At 48.1% G+C, this 18,148-nt stretch overlaps 1 protein-coding gene across 4 annotated transcripts in view; it reads right to left on the reverse strand.

The window, feature by feature from the left end:
• Window positions 1–17,808, reverse strand: part of PHAF1 (phagosome assembly factor 1) — an 81,556-nt gene extending 63,748 nt beyond the window's left edge. Inside the window, exons 1-2 of one of the 4 annotated variants that reach the window (XM_044270959.1) lie at window positions 17,703–17,808; window positions 2,044–2,169 (exon numbers count right to left, since the gene is read on the reverse strand). In XM_044270959.1, coding sequence (XP_044126894.1) covers window positions 2,044–2,107 — 64 coding nt within the window. In that variant the 5' untranslated portion in view covers window positions 2,108–2,169; window positions 17,703–17,808. Of the gene's footprint in view, window positions 1–2,043; window positions 2,170–2,417; window positions 2,441–7,469; window positions 7,570–9,428; window positions 9,483–17,702 lie in introns of those variants that run through there. The other 3 variants (XM_044270956.1, XM_044270957.1, XM_044270960.1) reach the window with 3 other exon arrangements.
• Between the last annotated feature and the right edge of the window lie 340 nt (window positions 17,809–18,148).

The raw sequence follows: 18,148 nt of genomic DNA on the forward strand, positions 1-18,148 counted from the left end.
CCCCGTCCGTTTGGCTCCGCTTCATCAGGCGGACGGCAAAGCACTGCAGGCGCTAGTGTAAAAGTAGCCCGATTCTGCTTTTAATCAATAGACTGCTGTAAGAGCAAACTCTGAATGCTGCTGGCTCTGCTCCCACAAGTGCACCGGGGCAGGCCTGCAGTCCTTCAGGCTCAGTACATTAGCAGCTCCACAGCGCCTCCCCTCTGCTGTGAGTTACTGGTGTACTATCCAACCAGGAGACACATCCAGCCATCACTTACAGTAAGGCTCCATTCACATGTCCGCAAATGGGTCTGCATCCGTTCCGCAATTTTTCGGAACGGGTGCGAACCCATTTATTCTCTATAGGGATGGAATGGATGCGGACAGCACACATTTGCGGAGTCTTCGGGTCCGCAGCTCCGCAAAGAAAAAGATAGAACATGTCCTATTCTGGTCTGCAGCTGCGGACCAGAATAGGCATTTCTATAGGGGTGCCGGGCGGGTGTGTTGCGGGTCCGCAACACCACGGACGTGTGAATGGAGCCTAAAAGATAGGGGCTGTGGATGCGGCGCATCGCACAGACCTGTCACTTACCAGTAGGAGGAGTGCCGGCCGCCGAGCAGACAGCGAATGTAAGTATAAGCTAAGTAACCATGGCAGCCAGGACTGCAGTAACGTCCTGGCTGCCATGGTAACCGATCGGAGCCCCAGCGATTAAACTGGGACTCCGATCGGAAATGCCGCTCTGCTGCCACCAACGATGGGAAGGGGGGGGGGGGGGGGGGTTGTTAGCCTGTGGCCACTGCCACAAATTTTAATACTGGGGAGGGAGGGGAAGGCCCGCACTGGCCACCAATGCTTTTAATACTAGCGAGGGAGGGAGGGGGCCGGCCGCACTGGCCACCATTGCTTTTAATATTGGGGAGGGAGGGGGGGTCTGGCCCCTGCTGCCTGGCAGCACCCGATCAGGGCTGAGATCCGCACCATTAACCCCTCAGGTGCGGATCACAGCCCCCTGTAAGAGATCGGGTGGTGCCAGGCAGCAGGGGGCAGTTATGTACACAGTTCTTAGTATATTCTAACTTGAAGCGTCCCCATCACTATGGGAACGCCTCTGTGTTAGAATATACTGTCGGATCTGAGTTTTCACGATCTAACTCAAATCCGATGGTATATTCTAACATAGAGGCGTTCCCATTGTCATGGGGACGCTTCAAGTTAAAATATACCATCGGATTGGAGAAAACTCTGATCCGATGGTATATTAATAGGGACTCCTGACTTTACATTGAAAGTCAATGGGGAACGGATCCGTTTACAATTGCACCAATATTGTGTCAATGTAAACGGATCCGTTCCCATTGACTAACATTGTAAGTCAGGACGGATCCGTTCGGCTCCGCACGGCCAGGCGGACACCAAAACGCTGCAAGCAGCAATTTGGTGTCCGCCTCCAGAGCGGAATGGAGGTGGAACGGAGCCAAACTGATGCATTCTGAATGGATCCGCATCCATTCAGAATGCATTGGGGCTAAACTGATCCGTTTGGGGCCGCTTGTGAGAGCCTTGAAACGGATCTCACAGGCGGACGCTGAAACGCCAGTGTGAAAGTAGCCTTACCTCCGAGCGCCACTGCCTTCTCAATCAGCTGATCGGCGAAGGTCCTGGATGTCGGACCCCACTGATCAGATACTGATGACCTATGCTGAGGATAGGTCATCAATAAATAAAAATACTTGGAAAACCTTTTTAACTGTTCTATTATTTCCTTTGTGATCAGCGGCACTAGAAGTTTTTGGAAGTCAAGCCTCATCTTCCTGCTATACTGAAAAAAAATGCACATTTGTCCAAGCTGAACATTCATAATCAGTTTGATTATATAACAAACTTACCTGGACTTGGTGAACCTGAAGGTGTAGTCACTTGCTGCTGTCATATCATGCTTATTGCCTCGATGTGACTGCAACATGTGAACACAGCTAGGCTTAACCCACCTGTCATCAGATCCTGGTCAACATAGTCTCCATTTCTAAATGCTTATGCATATAAATAAATCCTACCTAAGGTAAATTCCCATTGCTGGTTGCCCAGGGATCTCTCTGGTACAACCTCCAGATCCAGCATTGGCTCAGGGCAGGGAGATTCTTGGAGGTCAGCTGAGATCCAGAATGTTGCCACGTCTTAACCTGCAAAGACATAGGAAGAACCACAGGTGATCATCAGACATTGGGCTTTCATTCATGTGGATGCGGAGTCTTGGTCAGATAAATGGATCCAGAAAAACGCAGCTAGAAGTCTCCATAAATGCTACAAAACAAGCCATTCTTCATTTTTACGGACATGCTCAAGGTTTAATTATTATTAGTTATATTTCTATTCCAGGTACTACCGTGAGTTTCTAATTATACCGTTGTCTGTAATGGAAGCAGCGTACCGCCTGTAGTGACGACTTTTCTGTCTGCAGCCAGCAAATGTATTCATTACAATAGAAAGTGAGGAGACAGACTAAGCGTAACGGTTCATTGTGTGCAAATTAGATGTAATCATTTCCTATGCACCGAAGTTTAGCAAGAAGGGTAAAGGTGGATTTAGAGTGACAAACCGATAATCATCTAGATTACCGGAAATGACCATTCCTGCGAATGTTTGTTATCGATAATCTTGCATCTAAATGTGCTGCCGATCACCTGATGCCCAAGCAGTGAGTGATCCTGTCGGTCATGCAGGCACCACCGATCAGCAGAACGTGAAGTCTAAAGGGCATTCACACAACCGTATTTATGGGTCCGCATCCGATCCGTGTGCTGTCCGCATCCGTGCTTCTGTTCCACAGCTCCGCAAACAAGATAGAGCATGTCCTATTCTTGTCTGCAGGCATATATGTTGGAAAGTAGCCGGATCCCATTATAGTCGATCGGTTTCCGGCATTGTGAGGCAGTATCCGGCTATGCCAGATACGGTCACTCCAGAAGTCTGTTTCTCTGCCGGCACAGACTATGAGAGTAGCTGTATCTGGCATAACCGGATATGGACGTACAATGCTGGACCCCACTGCCTGGATAACCAATACTTCAGCCAGACAAATACATGCAGTGGTACTTGTCCAACCGAAAGCCGGCATTTATGCCGGGAAGCTGCCGGATACCCGTCATGCCCCATTATAGTCAATGGGGGCGTATCCGCCTATGCCGGACATGGCAACTCCAGTAGTCTGTTCCTCTGCCAGAGCAGGTTGCTGAAGATGTGAACCTACATTTCTCACCCCTGAAACACTCACTACGTGGCCCATACCGGAGGGAGGATGATGGTGATAAAGGACATCTGCACAGTAACGAAAGAAACCCAGCAGCAAATGGTTTTACCGATTTATAGTTATTATATTATTAAAGGAATTTACCATCCATCGTCAGTAGTGACATAAAAGTAGGACATGACACCACATCCAGATCGGTTGGGGTCTGACCGTTAGGACCCTCTACCAATAGAATCCTCCTTCACAACCTAGCTCCATAAACAATTACAGTGACTGTCCAGTCATGACCTCCAAAATTAGATGTCAGTATCTATAGGTGATAATTATATGCTATGTATTTCCCTCGGATCTGCATTTTAATTTAAACTCCATTAGGTCAGAGCTGTGACTACAGAGAATCTCTGGTGGTCTGAGACACGCCTCCTACATAATCATTGGTTCAGTGAAGGAGGACGCACTGCGCATGCGCAGCAGCCCTCCATTCATTCTCTATGGGGCTGGTAAAAATAGCTAAGCGCTGCCTCGGCTATTTCCGTAGAGCCCATAGAAGTGAATAAGAGCAGTGGCCGGTCATGCGCGGTGCGCTCCCATTCACTTCTATGGGGAGCCGGCTTGTTGGTGGCCGGACCAGTGTCCTCCAGCCACCACCTTGCGGGGCTCCATTCTCAATATAGGTGCTAGTCCCAGCGGTGGGACCCGCACCAATAAGACAATGGGAGCATATCCTAGCAATATGCCCCGATTGTCCATGATGAGACAACCCCTTTAAGCCTACTTTTACATCCGAGTTATTCTGGTATTAAGATCCAGCAGAGGATCTCAAAACCGGGTCAAAACAGTTCCGTTTTATCCCCATGCGCTGACTGGGAAGAGATATGGTTCAGGATGTCTTCCATTCCGCCAGCATTCTGTTTTGTGTCCGGTCATTGAAACAGAACAAACCGGATCGGTCACTAAAAAACAATGTAAATCAATGGTGACGGATCGTTGTTTTTTTTTTAGGATCCTAAAAAAACTGATCAGTCATCCATTGACTTTCAATGTATTGAGTGACGGATTCGGTTTGTTCCGTTTTGATTTCACACAACGGAACGGACGCATAAGGATGTGGAATCAGAACTGAACTGTTTTGGTCAGGTTTTTACATCCTCTGCCGGGTCTCAAAACCTGAAAGCAAAGTGCATATGTGACAGTAGTCCAGGCAGGAGGTTTCCTCCCATCATACCTTGGGAACCTAGAAATCATTAACCCTGTTGTGTAATTCCTGACCAGCCAGCAGATGTTTGTTCCGTTCGACAACCAATTCTTAAAAGCGGTTCCAAAAATATCTTAGAAATTCCAGTCACATGAAGAGATGGTCAGGGTACGTGTACAATGATCTTACCCTGCCCTAGGGTTGGACTACGCACCGGTATGTGACACCGCCACAATTCAGCGCTGCACATAACACCACGGCCTCTATGCAAGCGCTCTTAGGCTCCTTTCACACTAGCGTTCGTCGGTCCGCTCGTGAGCTCCGTTTGAAGGGGCTCACGAGCGGACCCGAACGCCTCCATCCAGCCCTGATGCAGTCTGAATGGAGCGGATCCGCTCAGACTGCATCAGTCTGGCGGCGTTCAGCCCCCGCTCCGCTCGCCTCCGCACGGCCAGGCGGACAGCTGAACGCTGCTTGCAGCGTTCAGCTGTCCGCCTGGCCGTGCGGAGGCGAGCGGATCCGTTCAGACTTACAATGTAAGTCAATGGGAACGGATCCGCTTGAAGATGACACCATATGGCTCAATCTTCAAGCGGATCCGTCCCCCATTGACTTTACATTGAAAGTCTGAACGGATCCGCTCAGGCATCTTGCGCACTTAGAAATTTTTCTAAGTTATTAATGCAGACGGATCCGTACTGAACGGAGCCTCCGTCTGCATTAATATGATCGGATCCGTTCAGAACGGATCCGATCAAGCGCAAGTGTGAAAGTAGCCTTATTTGTCAGAATACTGGACGCAACGTGACAGGCTCATGGACGTTGTTACGGCAGGCTGCCATTTTGACTGATGTCCCCCAACCACCTCAAACAAAAGGGAGATATTGCGGACCCCCATCAGGGGCTCAGGGGTCACATGTAGCTCTCAGGCCCCTGATATGTATCACTCATGTAATGAGGCTCTAGGCAATATATCTGAAGAAATGGCCGGGACCCCATTAACAATAAATTGAAGCCATATATTAAAGAGGACCTCTCACCGCTCCTGACATGTCTGTTAGTAGCTACTTGCATTCCCCATGTAATAATTCTGGAGCATCTGTTCTTAGGAATCTATTGCTGTGCCATTCCTTTATTATTCCTGCTAGAGGTTTGGGAATTAATTACTAGTAGTTTTCAATAATGGTCCAGGTGGGTGTTACCAGTTGGGGGGGGGGGGGGGTCCTGCAGAGTCTGACGTTATCCAGTTCATTTCAATGGGAGTTCCGAAAATGGCCAAACGCTGGTCCCATAGAAGTGAATGGAGCGCTGGCCGTGCATGGGCGATGTGCTCCCATTCACTTTGAGACAGGTGCGGGTCGCAGAGGTCTGACCTTGGTGGCACATCATAGTGAAATGCTCCGATGCTCATATCAGGGGGGCCAGTGGGGTGAAACTGGGGGCATGTCCGGGTTCGTGCACACGACGGTCCAGGAAACACAGTGTGCGTGTCGGCTGCAGCTCCCCAGACCTAAACTGCCAAATAGTCAGTTCATATCGGATCGTGGCGCTATTGCAGTGTACTGACATGATGATGTGAGCACAGTACAAGAGACCCGTGATCAGAGATCATAAATCACTACCATGCTGTCAGTTCAGGTCAGGGGAGCTGCGGCCGACAAGTGCCGTGTTTCCCGGACCGATCACGGTCGTGTGAATCAGCCTTTAACGGATTGGTGAATAGATGCTCAGAATCAGCCACTGCACTTCTAACAGTTCTTCCAGTGGTCCTATGATGACAGTGTAAAGTGCCGTACGTCGGTAAAGTCAGCCATTATCTGGTAAGTGTTAGGGCTAATGCACAAGATGGCGCTCGGTATGGGAAACACGTCCCATGTGTCGGCCGCAGCCCGACCGCATCCGCTGACCCAAACTGACTGCCTCATGGTCATTTACGACAGTTAGTTCAGTTCTGAATCGCGGCTCTTTTGTTCTGCACTCACAAGATATCCTTAGGGGATTTTAAAGGGGTTTTCTGGAATTTTAACACTGATGACCTATCCTCAGGATAGGTCGTCAATATCAGATTGGCGGGTCCAACACCCCGCCAATCAGCTGGTTAAAAAGAAGGTCGGTGCGAGCGCTACCTTCACTTCATTGTTTACCTGCTCACCATCGACATCGCAGCGCTGAGCAGGTGTAACTACAAGATGCCGTCCCACGTTCAGCTCATTTCTATACACTTGAATAAGAAGGAGCCGTCCCATAGAAGTGAATAGGTTGTAATTACACCGGCTCACCAATGCGCTGTCGATGGCGAGCAGGTAAACAATGATCAACGGCTGATCGGGGGGGTTTGACTCCCAGCACCCCCACCAATCAGCTGTTGAGGATAGGTCATCAATATTAAAATTCAGGAAAACCCCTTTAACATGCGATCCTATGATCACTTGTTCCCAGGGGGGGAGGGAAATGGAACTGCCTCCCTCATCTAAACATTTAGATGCAGTGGTTACTACCGACTGATATCTGAGGGGTTAAACGTCCGGGATCGGAGTTTACTATCCCGGTAAATGTGGCTGGGTGTCATGTGTAACACATCCAGCACCCGCAGCGTATGGAGTGGGCTCAGCTCGTGATGGCGCTCGGTATGGGAAAAATCACACACTTTGGACATACATATATGTCCAGGATCGTGCCAAGTCTAAAAAAGGGGGCAAGGTGTTGGCGGGGACGGCAGACCCGTGACATTAATCATTTTCTTTGCCTGTTTTAGGAGTAGAAAATGGTCTAAATTTAAGCCAGCAAGGAAGCTGTCTTAGCTTTAGACCGTCGCTGGATACGCTGAAGTAATGTGGAGGCCGGCGCCGGAATCACAAGGGGTTATTAAGAGCGGCGTCTAAAACATAGATCTTAATAAATGACCCCCAAAATGCTTCATAACATAACTGTAAAGGCGCATTTACACACGCAGATGAGCGGCAATACCTGCCCGATTATTGCAACGTGTAAATCCACCATAAGGCAGAAAAAGGGACAGGAGAAAACAATCTGCTCACCTTACAGCTGTGAACAAAGGCCAGACAACACAGTAAATGACATCCCGGAGATGTAGGCTCATTACCGCTCCTCTCCTGGGTGATCAGACCACGGTGGGTGCTTAGTATGGAACACTGACAAATCTAGACCTACAACGGGCGCCAACAATTTCATCCAGATTCAGTCGACATAGTTAATAATTTATTTAAAGGGGTATTCCCATCACAATGATCACTGTTAAATCTGTTAGTGATTTGACAGTGATCATTTTTCTAAATACATTTTATTACCCAATTCCCACCCTTTTTGAGAAAATAAGTCCCCTCTTACCTGATTGTTGTCTTTCGTCTCCCCTGGTTACGGCCACCTCTCCTGTCGAAACCCGCCGGGCCGCGCTTGCGCAGAAGACTGAAGATTCTCTCCCGGCCGGGCAATGTCCTGAACGCCGCCGCGCATGCGCCATGATGACTTCTTCCTGGCCAGTATAGTACAGAGCCGCGAACGCCAGCTCTGTACTATACAGACCAGGAATAAGTCACCAAGGCTCATGCTCGGCGGCGTGCGCGTTCAGGACATTGCGCGGCCCGACCGGGAGAAAAACTTTAGACTTCTGCGCAAGCGCAGCATGGCTGGGCGAAGACGTCAATCAAGCACCGCCGAATCCAGGAAGTGAATGTCGCGCTGGACAAAGGTAAGTATGAAAACTGAAGATGGGAATACCCCTTCAACATACATGCGACAGCGCGCTTCGTGGCCAGACTGGTGCTCGTCTCAGGCTGCTCCGGGGTATTATAAGGGGCTGTTCACGTCACATTGGATCTCTCTGATGAGCGTTCCACCAGGGGATCCGCCCTAGTCCCCAGACTGTATTCACACCGATCCCTCCGTGGATCCATTCACTTAAGGGCCCATTCACACGGCCTTATGAACAGGTGCGGACCCATTCATTTCAATGGAGCCGCAAAAAATGTGAACAGCACACCGTGTGCTGTCCGCATTCGCAGTTCCATTCTGCGGCCCCGCAAAAAAAATATAGAGCATGACCGCAAAACACATACGGCCATCTGAATGAGCCCTTAAGGAGACAACTGGAGTCCAAAAGATGTTGTGGACTCCATTTGCCTTACTGCAGTGAATGGATCTGCTACGGCAGGGATCAGCAACCTCCAGCAACTCCCATAGAAGAGAAATGAGCATGCTGGGAGTTATAGTTTCACCACAGCTGGGGTGCCGGAGGTTGCTGATCCCTGCGCTACAGGATATACCTAAATACTGTTTCCGCGTATTTAAACGCATCCACCGGAGAGGTAAAGAATGATGTGAACTGACCCCAAGTCCTCAGCCACGATTTATTTTGACAGATGTGCACGAAATCTGATGGAGAAAATACAGACATGAAATACGGCGCCATGTGTCCCGCGACATTTTACGTAATGTATTTCAACGGTGTCGCGATGTATCCAAGTCAGAGGTCTTAACGCCGCATTGATAAATGTCGCCATCTAGCCCTATGCACCTCTACGGCGGATAAGATCCAAGACTAGATGTTGATGTACCGCCATAGACCAGACTAACGTCATACATGTCCAGACGGACGTCACGCGATCACGTCATATATGTAACGGCGACTGGCAGACGTATTATTGCAAAAGTAATGGCGCGGCGTGTATACATATTCAGCAGCCTGTCACCTCACTGTACAGTCCTACAAGGGGCACTGGCAGCCATCATCTGACAGGTCATGCTGAGACTTGTAGTGCCACAACAGGTGGGACGCCACAGGTATGCCTGTGACTGTATGAGCCTCAGTGTGTACACAGCCGCCCATGGGAAGGAGCCTCTTGTGTAAGCAGGTCTCCACTGCAGCAGCCTGCCCAGGTCTTCTAGGTGTCAGCCGCCTGCCCAGCGCCCTGCTCCCGCCCCGAGACCCGCTGGACGCCGGCGAGGAGCCGGCCACATACACGGCGCGCAGCCCTCACCTCTGTTTATGTTCTTCTCCCGGTCGCTGCTGCAAAACTTCCGGTTCTGAGGAGAGCAGCCGTAAAGTGATACTGAGCTCCGCCTAGCGGCAGGAGGAGGGAGTGCGGGGAATGGCGGAGAGGAGGCTGGGGCTACAGTCTGCTGCTGTACAATGTGAACTGCGGCTGACTGAGGAGAATGGAGGCACAGGAGGGAGGAGGCACAGGGAGGGAGCAGGCCTCAAACTGGTAAAAGCAAAGAGTGGAGAAAAGAAAAGCTAATCGGTGTGAACATGTGTCTGGAGGTGCACGACTGTCAGCGCAGCAGGGATGGCACTAGGGCTCCTGCACACAAACCTATTTTTGGTGCTAATCCAACCCATATTTTTTGCAGATCAGGTGCGGACCCATTCACTTAAATGGGAGCACCACACAATGTGCTGTCCGTATCCGTACGTGCGTGCGTTCCGCGGCCCCGCAAGAAAGTTAGAACATGCCCTATTCTTATCCAATTTACGGACAAGGAAAGGACAGTTAGGGCCTAATGCACACAACCGTATGTATTGTGTGGTCCGCAAAAAAAAAAACGGATGACATCCATGTGCATTCCGTATTTTGCAGAACGGAACAGCTGGCCCCTAATAGAACAGTCCATAATGCGGACAATAATAGGAAATACGGAAACGGAACACACACACGGAGTAACTTTCTTTTTTTTTTGAGGACCCATTGAAATGAATGGTTCCGCATACAGTCCGCAAAAAAAACAAAACGGAATGGACACTGAAAGAAAATACGTTTGTGTGCATGAGCCCTGATATAGAGGGCAGGATGTTGCGTTCCAAAGATGCTGAACGCATACGGCCGGTATCCGTGTTTTGCGGATCCGCAGACTGCAAAAATGGCAACAGCCGTGTGCATGAGCCCTTAGGTAGATGCACTGCTAGCAGAACGAAGACGCAATATTCCAATTTCTGGAAAATGATTAGGAACTGAATGGGATTTTGATAATTTTGTGGCGTAATTACATTGCAGAAATGGCACTATAACCCAGCGTCCCTGCCACCTGAGACATTTTTGGTTGTGAGATAAAGTGGTCATATATTTACTGCCCCTTTCTGATGCTGTGACCCACAGCAGGTACAACCTACGTCTCAACCTACCACAGCAGGTACAACCTACGTCTCAACCTACCACAGCAGGTACAACCTACCTCTCAACCTACCACAGCAGGTACAACCTACCTCTCAACCTACCACAGCAGGTACAACCTACCTCTCAACCTACCACAGCAGGTACAACCTACCTCTCAACCTACCACAGCAGGTACAACCTACCTCTCAACCTACCACAGCAGGTACAACCTACCTCTCAACCTACCACAGCAGGTACAACCTACCTCTCAACCTACCACAGCAGGTACAACCTACGTCTCAACCTACCACAGCAGGTACAACCTACGTCTCAACCTACCACAGCAGGTACAACCTACCTCTCAACCTACCACAGCAGGTACAACCTACCTCTCAACCTACCACAGCAGGTACAACCTACGTCTCAACCTACCATAGCAGGTGCAACCTACGTCACAACCTACCTCTCAACCTACCACAGCAGGTAGAACCTATGTCTCAACAGTCCCTCAAACAAAACCATAGAGATGGGACTTCTGCTGCACTGTACAGTAGGACGATCCTCTGCCATGCTCATCATGGAGACCGAGGCAGAGATCAGGGTGGCATATTGGGAGGTGCCATGCCAAGGGTATTGGGAAAAAAAAGAATGCAGCAGAACTCTGCAAACACAAAGTACAATAATGCCATAGTTATAGAAAACATCCTGGTGCTAATTTTGTACAATCGGGCCCGTCTGCCACACGTCAAGGCGATCTCTAGAAGACGGGAACCTAACACTAAATCCTACCTGTTATGTGACATAATGGCCACCATAAAATTCAGGGAGTGCAGATTCCACATGCATGCCCGGTCCACTATGCTTTTTATCATTTTTGGTGCCATAACGGCCTCCATTAAATCCAGGTACCAACATGCATGCTGAGCCCACTCTATACTTCTCCTGGTGCCAAATGGCTTCTAATAAATACAATGAGAGCAGGTTACAGCTTTACGACTGTTGTGTGTTTTGCGGTCCGCAAATCCTCAAAACACAGATGGTGTCCGTATGCGTTCCGCAATTTGCGGAACGGCACGGACAGCCTTTAATATAACTGCCTATTCTTGTCCGCAAAACGCGGACAAGAATAGGACAGGTTATTTTTTTTTTTTTGCGGACCACGGAATAGAGTAATGGATGTCTTTTGCGGCCCCATTGAAGTGAATGGGCCCCATCCGAGCCGTCAAAACTGTGGCTCGGATGCAGACCAAAACAACGGCCGTGTTCATGAGGCCTTATACTTACTTTAATTAAAATCATTCTAAGGGGCAGACAGGCTGGTCAGGGGTGCACGACCAACAGGAGTCATCCACACCTCCAGCTCCAGTACAACTGCAAAAAAAGGGGGGGTCAGTCAGCATATCCCAATGTGCAGGTGCACACCGCCATGGCTAGAAACATACAGGGAAAAAAGAGTGTGCAGCAGCAAGGGTATTGACATAGTGGTCAATGGGTGTTGATGTGGCTGCCTGAAAAAAAGCTGAGAAGGCCCGAAATCACATCATGGGGCGCAGAGCTTTCCTAGGGGTGACCGTACTGGTTACAGGAGCCCTGCCCCCACTAAAGTGACCAGGAGCATAAACCAGCGCCGTCCACTACATAGCATGGACACCAATCTGATTCTGAGGATTTACCCCAGGAATAGGTTATCACCTGTGACGTCCTGGAGAACCCCTTTAATACACGCTGCTAAAACCCGTTCATACCAGTCATCTTGCCATTCACTTAAAAGGGTTTTCTGAGGTATTTTTGAATAGGGCATCAGTATCTGATTGGTGGGGGTCTGACACCCGGGATCCCTGCCGATCAGCTGTTTGAAGAGACACCAGTACTGCAGCCTTCTTTCAGCTCACCAAGCACAGCTCCATCCATTGTATAGTGGCTGTGCTTGGTATTGCAGCTCAGCTCTATTCACTTCAATGGGGGCAAGAGCTGTTCCTAGGTCATGCGACTGATAAACGTGATGTCACATAGCCTAGGGAAAGCTGAGAGAAGAACAGCTGATCTGCAGGGGTCCCAAGTGTCGGACTCCCACTGATCAGACACCGATGATCTATCCAGAGTATAGGTCATCAGAAAAAATATCTCAGAAACCCCATTTTACTTTCACACTCGCGTTTTGTGCGGATCCGTTCAGATAATACAACCATCTGCATCTGTTCAGAACGGATCAGTTTGTATTATCTTTAACATAGCCAAGACAGATCCGTCTTGAACACCATTAAAAGTCAATGGAGGACGTTTTCTATTGTCAGCGGCAAGCAGCGTTTTGGTGTCCGTCTCCAAAGCGGAATGGAGACTGAAATGATGCATTCTGAGCGGATCCTTTTCCATTCAGAATGCTTTAGAATGCAAACTGATCCGTTTTGAGCCCTGAACGGATCTCACAAACGGAAACCCAAAACGCCAGTGTGAAAGTAGCCTAAGACACAAAAACCCCCAAAACCTGCAGACATCACCCTATGCCAGAAGTTCTTGTAATGGTTCACATACCAGGGTCTGCCCTTGGGTGAAGGTCCGAGCGGTAAAAATACAAAAAGAGACAACTCCAGTGGCACATGTTGTGCTGTTGCAATATATATATTTTTAGTTATAATAAGCCATACATCTGATCACACTCCATCCCCCATCTGCTCCCCACACATAAGGATGCTCCCATAGTGTCCTTCAAGCAGTGATAATGCCCCTTTCTGTTCCTCACAGTACCGATGCCCACTTAGTACCCCCACACTCACACAATATGATTCCCCCTTAAGATAAAATAAACGTTATTAATCCCGGGACAGGATATTGCGGTGTCACATCAGCAGCTCACTGTATACGTTGTCATACAACAGGATACACATACCACAAGAACATAACCATAAGTATAGGTGCACATCATAACCAATCCTAAAACCTATGGTCTGGGCCCAATTTCAGTCCATGCCGCCCTGCAGTTCTTTGTTATTGAGCACAAGAGTCGTCAGCAGAAGGCTCTCCTAAACCTGTCCGTGCCGCATCTCATCTAAATGAACCTTTCGCTGAAGCTGCTCCGTGATGTGACTGGTTATCAAGAACGCCCTTGAATTTCACCATGATCTTGGCCTCTGCAACCGACTCAAGTTGTGGCAGTCGGGTAACAACCAGACTTCCAGATTTTTTGATCAGTTTCCAGATCTTGTTCTTATTCGCCTCCCTAATACTACCGCCCCAACATACAATCGTGAAGAATAGGATACTGGTCATAGAACATGTCCTGTAGTTTGTTGCACACTTTAAGGCTAAATTCACATCAGTAGCCGATTACTAGCTGAAAACTGGTCATTTTTTTAGGGCAGATTTCTCATTTGGTGGTGGATTTAGAGGAGTATTACAAGTCTCAGGATTTGGAAGAGGATTAGGAGAGTTTTTAGAAGAGGTTCAGAATGTTTTTTTCAATTGAAGTAAATGGAAAGCTATTGTTAGTGTTTGATGGTGGCCATTTTCCGTGACGGAATCTGTGGTGGATTGTATTTGTGTGAACATAGCCTGAAGGATCACAGTTACTTCATAAAATACATGCGACTCGCCCCTTTCTTAATTAATTTCATCTGTGTTCATTTGCCAGTCTAGTTTTTCCTCCAACCTCCTGGCCGGTGGTCATGATCAGCTTCACAGGTTCCTCCTCCTTCTTCCCAGATCTCTTATCATTACGTGTAGTATCCGGCTATTTTCTGCACACCATTCCACAAAGCTGCGTATCACTTGCCCGTACTCCCTCTCCTCACCATCTTTGATGCACCCGGCTACCACTGAGTCGTCTGAGAAATTTTGCAGGTGGCTTTGGTCAGAGTTATGTGCAAAGTCGGCAGTGTATAAAAAAAGTAACAGTGACAGGACTGTTCCTTGCGGGACACCCACCCTGCAGACCTGAGTATCTGAGATCCCCACCCTTACATACTGTGGTCTGCTTACCAGGTAATCCCAGATCCAATTAGTCATATGTTCCTGGGGTCTAGCTTCTTCGCTTTATCACATAACCTCCCTAGTGATAATGGTGCTGGAGAAGTCAAAGTAGATGTGTCTCATTGCGTCTTCCCTTCGAGTGAGAGGATGGCCTCCTCAACACAAATATTTCGTTTATATGCGAACTGCAGGTTGTCCACGTTTGAACCCTCAGCTTCCTCAGTACTGTTCTTCCAAATACTTCCATACCCTGTGAGGTCTGTACTCACTCACACTCGCCTGCGCGGATAGTTTCAGAACCGACACTTTCCACAGAGACGGCATTTTTGTTTTTGAGTGTCAAGGCTCCCATTGAGCATTATGTTCTGTATGTCACATAGATGATCTGCACTGACCTTTAGTACTTTAGATGCTATTCCGTCTGGCCCAGCAGCCTTCACAACTGATATTCTCCCAAATTCCTTCTTGGGGTAATCCTCGCCCGGAATCGTTCTACTGGGCTGCCTCCCCCGTTCCTCTCTGGGGTTCGCCGTCCGGCTTCGGGGCTGTCCCATTGAATCTGCTAAAAAAGTTGTTGAATTCATTTACCCATAATTTGGTCACCTACTTGTGTTTTTGGCCAGTTATTTCCTGCACAAGGACCGCAAACGTATTTAGCGAATCCGCGAGTTGTGGACTACAAAACGGATACAGTCGTGTAAATGCACCTTTAGGCGTACAGATTGTGTACATGCTGCAGTGACAAGCGCTGTAGCCTGTTCTGCTACAAAAACAATAAAACCAAGAAATAAAATATATAACAAAAACATTTTTAGCCCATTTCTAACTGTTTAAAAAAAAAAACACTTTATAAAGGTTTGGGTACACTTTAAGTACAGAGGGATGCTCTTTCTTTGCCCCCACACAAAGTGTCCTCCTTAAGTGTCCACCACAAGGTGATGCAGATTAAACGCAGTGCGAACCGCGACCTCCCTCCCCCAAAACACAAATACAGTGATGCCCTCTTAACTGCCGCCCATAGAGTGATGCCTCCAATTTGAATGCTCTTCTACCCCCAAATTTCCCCGACAGTGCGGAGCACATTTTGTGGCTCAGTGCAGCAGGAGTGACTGAGGATGCAAATAGAAATCGGGGCCTGCAGGGTCCGGACAGATGGCACCAGCGGACAACCAGCTGTATGAAATCCCAGGTGGAGGCCCGCATCATAAAATTGTTTAAATCTCATTCACTTTGCGGCAGATTTTGCGCTCACAATTCCATGGTGGAAAATTGGCTGTGCATAGAAACTCTGGATCAACTGCATAATGTGACTGCTAAGCCTAACACCATCACTAGAAAACCAAGTGAAGTGAGGCCAGGGGAGACTGCACTAAGCCGAAACCTAATGCATACGTAGGGTATGTCATTCAGGACACAGTCATACTCTTAATTATATACTGTATATAAAATGCAAAAAAAATAATTGTTACAATACAACATACCTGCATCTACTTATAACAGCCACATGATGGCACTGCATCACTTGCTGAAATTGCTGAGTGGTCTGTCTTTTCCTATAATACAGAGCGCAGTTACTCATATCCATGTTCCCAGTGGATCTCGCCATCTCCAACAAACACACGTGCTATCAATATTATTTTGGCGCGTGGGAGAAAAGCCAAACACACAGAAGGAAAACTGCCACGCGCACAGTGGCCTGCACAGTCGGGGTACCACCACACAGAGTGTCCAAGTACCGCGCAGCCGTACAAGCCACAGCTGCATCCTATTAACGAATTAGAACTGTATTGGTCCTTCGGTTTTCATTAGGAACGGCCGCACATTTTTGTGGTTACCTTCGTTGTTTTCTCAGTTTATCAAACAGCACGTGTTGCTTGTTAAATTTGGCTCATTTTCAACCCCTTAATGACCGCTTATACGTGTTTTTTATGTTGTCATTAATGGGGTTTAGTTTAAAATCCTGTCCTTTTACGGTGGTCTAGAATAAGCTCTGCATGGGTCTCCAGTGCAGCGCAGAGCAGGAACCCGGTTCTCCTATGAAAGCCGGGCTCCCGCTCTAAAGGCCCCTTAGATTGCGACCACAGCATCTAGGCGGTTTAGAGGGAGGGGGCTCTCTCTGTCAGGCATCGGCACCCCACGAGTGAGATGTTAGGGTGATGACGTCTGTACACTGCATACGTTTTGTACCAAACTTTGTGGCTACCTGCCTCTTTGTGCTATAGATAGGGTTCCCAGTCCCGTCGTCATCAAAATCATAAATCACAGCAGAAGGTTTCTTTCATAGATTTTATTTGCAATAGAATGCGGCGTAAATGTGCGATATTTTCAGTAAAACATAGTATAACTTCCATTACATCCTTGCATATCAATACATATCCATGATATATTTCTATATAACAAAAATCACCGTCCTCTGATTATCCAGTCATTTTTCGGATCTAGTACAATGGTAGAATATCTATTTGTTTATTAAGGAATGGGAGATATTCCACAGCTCATGAACACACTTTCTATCTGGTCAAGTTACAGGGTATCACATTCACGGATATCAAATCTAATAGTACTCTCAGACATATTGTGAGCCATTCGATAACTTTGGTTATATATCACAGATGTATACCAAGATTCATGAATTTTAGAATAACCAGCATAATAATGATCTTCCTGAACAATGATCTTAAAAAATAGAGCTAATAGTATGGCTAAGTCCCCTTTCACACGAGCGAGTTTTCCGGGCGGGTGCAATGCGTGATGTGAACACATTGCACCCGCACTGAATCCTGACCCATTCATTTCAATGGGTCTGTGCACATGAGTGTTGTTTTTCACACATCAATTCGGCGTTGCGTGAAAATTGCAGCATGTTCTATATTCTGAGTTTTTCACGCAGCCCTGGCCCCATAGAAGTGAATGGGGCTGCGTGAAAAATACATTGCATCCGCAAGCAAGTGCGGGTGCAATGCATTTTTCACTGATGGTTGCTAAGAGATGTTGTTTGTAAACCTTAAGTTTTTTATCACGCGTGTGAAAAACGCATCAAAACGCATTGCACCCGCGCGGAAAAAACTGAATGCAATCGCAGACAAAACTGACTGAACTTGCTTGCAAAATAGTGTGAGTTTCACTGAACGCACCCTGAACACACCCGGACCTAATCCGTCACGCTCGTGTGAAAGGGGCCTAATAGCTGCTTACCTGTGCCTCTGGAGGTAGAGATGAAGGAGATGCATATAGGATGCAGGAATGGGGGCCTATGGCCGCCGAGATGTGCAATGGTGCATAGACGCCAGGTCGGTTCCTGCTCTTTTGAAGGAGCCGTAGGACCGGCATGCAGTGGCGTGGTAGGCGGAACTTGCAGGCAAGCTTGTGCTCCAAAGAGCGGAAGTGAAGGTAAGTGGAACGCACTGCTCGTATCGCGGTGCGTTCCACCGGCCGGAAAGAGGTAGCTCACAGGAAGTTGGTCGAGCTTGCGTTCCACAGGGAGGAAGTGAAGATCAGTGGAATGCACTGCATGGATCGCAGTGCGTTCCAAGAAGAGGAAACAATTAGAGTTGGCTAATATAACAGAAAAAAATTAATTAACAGAGGTGCCAGTGAGCAGACTTATAGATATAGGAGGAGTATAAATAAAAGTAAAAGAG

This window comes from Bufo gargarizans, chromosome 10, assembly GCF_014858855.1.
Source record: "Bufo gargarizans isolate SCDJY-AF-19 chromosome 10, ASM1485885v1, whole genome shotgun sequence".
Taxonomy (NCBI): Eukaryota; Metazoa; Chordata; class Amphibia; order Anura; family Bufonidae; genus Bufo; species Bufo gargarizans.